Source organism: Magallana gigas, chromosome 4 (genome assembly GCF_963853765.1).
Source record: "Magallana gigas chromosome 4, xbMagGiga1.1, whole genome shotgun sequence".
NCBI lineage: Eukaryota > Metazoa > Mollusca > Bivalvia > Ostreida > Ostreidae > Magallana > Magallana gigas.
Window position 1 is genome coordinate 50,836,006 of NC_088856.1, and position 2,759 is coordinate 50,838,764.

The following is a 2,759-nucleotide window of genomic DNA, read 5'->3' on the forward strand; positions in this document are numbered from 1 at the left end:
GAGGACCAAGTCTGCTAAGTACAAACAAAGGGGGAAATTCTTGTATACCTACTGATTCAACCTTCAATGGTGGTAGTGCATCTAATGCCCCTACAGGTACCTATCAGGAACCTTAACTCTCTGGGCAATCTGGAAGCACAGCCCGTAACTTGGGTAATCAGACTCCTCGCGGAATAAGGTATAATTTTGAATTTCCCACGGCAGACGAGACACCCACGAATACACCAACGACGACAGAAGCTGGTCAACGTACTAATGAATATCCTGTAAGAAGGACAATCTCAGGGGCACATAATGATGTGTGGGACGAGTTCCTGCAGTACTTTGAAAATATTGCAGAGTTAAACTCATGGCAACCTGAGAGATCTCGCAGAGTGTTGCTCAGTACTTTGCGAGGGCAAGCGGAAAGTTACGCGTACGGAATGCCGATTGCTGTACAGAAGGATTATGAGCAACTGAAGGGAAAATTGAATCAAAGGTTTGGACATTCTGCCATGAAAGAGAGATACCGTGCAGATGCCAAACTTAGGAGGAGACTACCCGGTGAGTCATTGCGAGACTTTGGACAGGCTATCGAAGATATATACCGAAGGGCCTATCCTGGAAACCCTGATATAGTGGAGGAAAATGTAATAAAGTCCTTCTTAGATAAGTGTGGACTATCTGAGGAATTCCGACTTGCAGTAAAACGGACAAGACTCAGGACACTTCAAGAAGCAATTCTTACCGCTATGCAAGAAGAATGTTTACGGATCGGAGAAAAGGAACTGTCTAAAGAAAATAAAATAGGTTACAGACCTGTGTATGAGGTTGATGACGGGGAAAAGAGAAGTGATAGAGCAGCTGCAGATACTGCCAAACCCCAAAGCGCGGGTGACGGGTACAACAATATCAATACAAGTTGGAGAACCCCAAGAACCTTTCAACATGTCGGAGCAGGGAAAGGGGACGCCCTTACAGCCCAAGGTACCATAGCGAAAGAGGAAAGTTTCAATCTAGGCCCAGTTCTCGAGACCAAAATAATTGTGTTGAAAAGAGGACTGAAAAGAGAGATTAAAACTTGATATGACTGATGTCAAAGGCCAACCATCAGTCAACTCTAATTGGCCTAAAACAAAGAAAAGTATGGAAGCCCATAATAGAAAGAGGAGACGGAAAAGAGAAAACTTAAGGAAGGTCGGAGTAAAGATGTTATGGAAGATATTGTCAGTGACAAAGCTCGCACTGATAGTCAACAGAGTTTAGGGCACAACATAATCAAAGGAGTGCATAGTATGAAGGTAAGGGGAATGCTTGAGGGGACACCTGTTGAATGGAAGATAGATACAGGAGCAAAGCGATCATTCGTATCTAGAGAAACCTACGAAAGTATCCTAGATAAATCTCAGCTAAGACCTGTTATTACGATGTATGTTGTCGCTGATGGAAGAAAACTAGACTGTGCTGGTGAAGCTGTCATGGTTTTAACCTTTGGAGAAATAGTTTACGAGCATCCAGTCATAGTAGGAGGGGTCAACAATAACCTCCTAGGAGACGATTTTATCACAAAATTCAGATGTAGTTGGGATCATGATGAATTTAGCTTCCTTATTAAAGGGAGCAAGATCCAACTTGTAGTAGGAAAAGGTGCACGACCTGCACGTGTTGTTTCTTTAGAAACAACCCTTGTCCCAGCAAATCGCAAAGTCCTAGTTCCTTCTGGACTTGTAGGGCGTAATAAAAACCCTAGAAATCTTCTTGGAGTTTTATCGCCCGAGAGACCTTTCATGGAACACAATGGACTAGCGATTGCCAGAGCATTAGTATATGCTAAGAATGCTGTCATCTACACAAGACTGTTCAATCCAGGAACACAAGATAGGATGGTTTACCGGCATACTCACATGGCTTTATTTACCCCAATATATAAAGTCAGACCAACGATCAAAATGAGTTACATCAAAAGAGATGTAAATGAAGTCGGGGTTCAACATAATTCAATAGAAGAAATGCCGGAACATTTACAAGATGTTTATGAAAAAGGTAGTGAAAATCTTGATGCAGAACAAATGAAAAAGTTGAGAGAATTCATTCTCAGAAAACAACACTGTTTCGCCAAACCCGGAGAAGTAGGCAGAACTAAACTTGGACACCATGAAATAAACCTACATAACGAGAAACCAATCAGGATACCACCAAGACGAATTCCTTTGTATAAAAGACAGGCTTTAGAAGAAGAAGTTAAAAATCTAGAGAAGAAGGGTTTGATTGAAAAGAGCTCTTCTCAGATAGGCATGGTTAAGAAGAAGGACATGTCATGGAGAATGTGCGTTGATTATTCTAAACTTAATGAACAAACAATTAAGAACGCATATCTATCCCCTGACAAGAATAGAAGACAATTTAGAGTCTCTTAATGGAGCTGAATGGTTTACTTCCCTCGACCTAGATATGGCGTACCATCAAGTTCCATTGACTGAGAAAGACAAAGCAAAAACAGCTTTTGCTACGCCGAGGGGAGGTCTCTATCAATATACCACAATGCCATTTGGTCTATGTAACGCAGCCGGAACCTTCCAAAGAATTATTGAAAAGGCTCTAACTAATCTACAATAGCATGCAGCCGTGTTATACTTTGACAATATGTATTCGGCAAAACATTTGATGAGCACTTTGAAAATCTGGAGAAAGTTATGGGGAGACTGTCAGATGCCGGACTAAAACTAAAACCAAAGAAATGCTGTTTTCTACAGAAAGAAATCAACTTCCTTGGACACATA

At 41.4% G+C, this 2,759-nt stretch overlaps 1 protein-coding gene across 1 annotated transcript; it reads left to right on the forward strand.

Moving 5' to 3' along the window:
• The first annotated feature begins 1,193 nt into the window (after nucleotides 1-1,193).
• LOC136275102 (uncharacterized) lies at nucleotides 1,194-2,396 on the forward strand. The gene has a single exon (XM_066083414.1). The coding sequence runs from the start codon at nucleotides 1,194-1,196 to the stop codon at nucleotides 2,394-2,396; it is 1,203 nt and encodes a 400-aa protein (XP_065939486.1).
• The last annotated feature ends 363 nt before the right edge of the window (nucleotides 2,397-2,759 follow it).

Bases quoted from the DNA above. Each gene is read 5' to 3' on its own strand.
- LOC136275102 (XM_066083414.1), top strand. From the start codon at position 1,194: ATGGAAGATATTGTCAGTGACAAAGCTCGCACTGATAGTCAACAGAGT.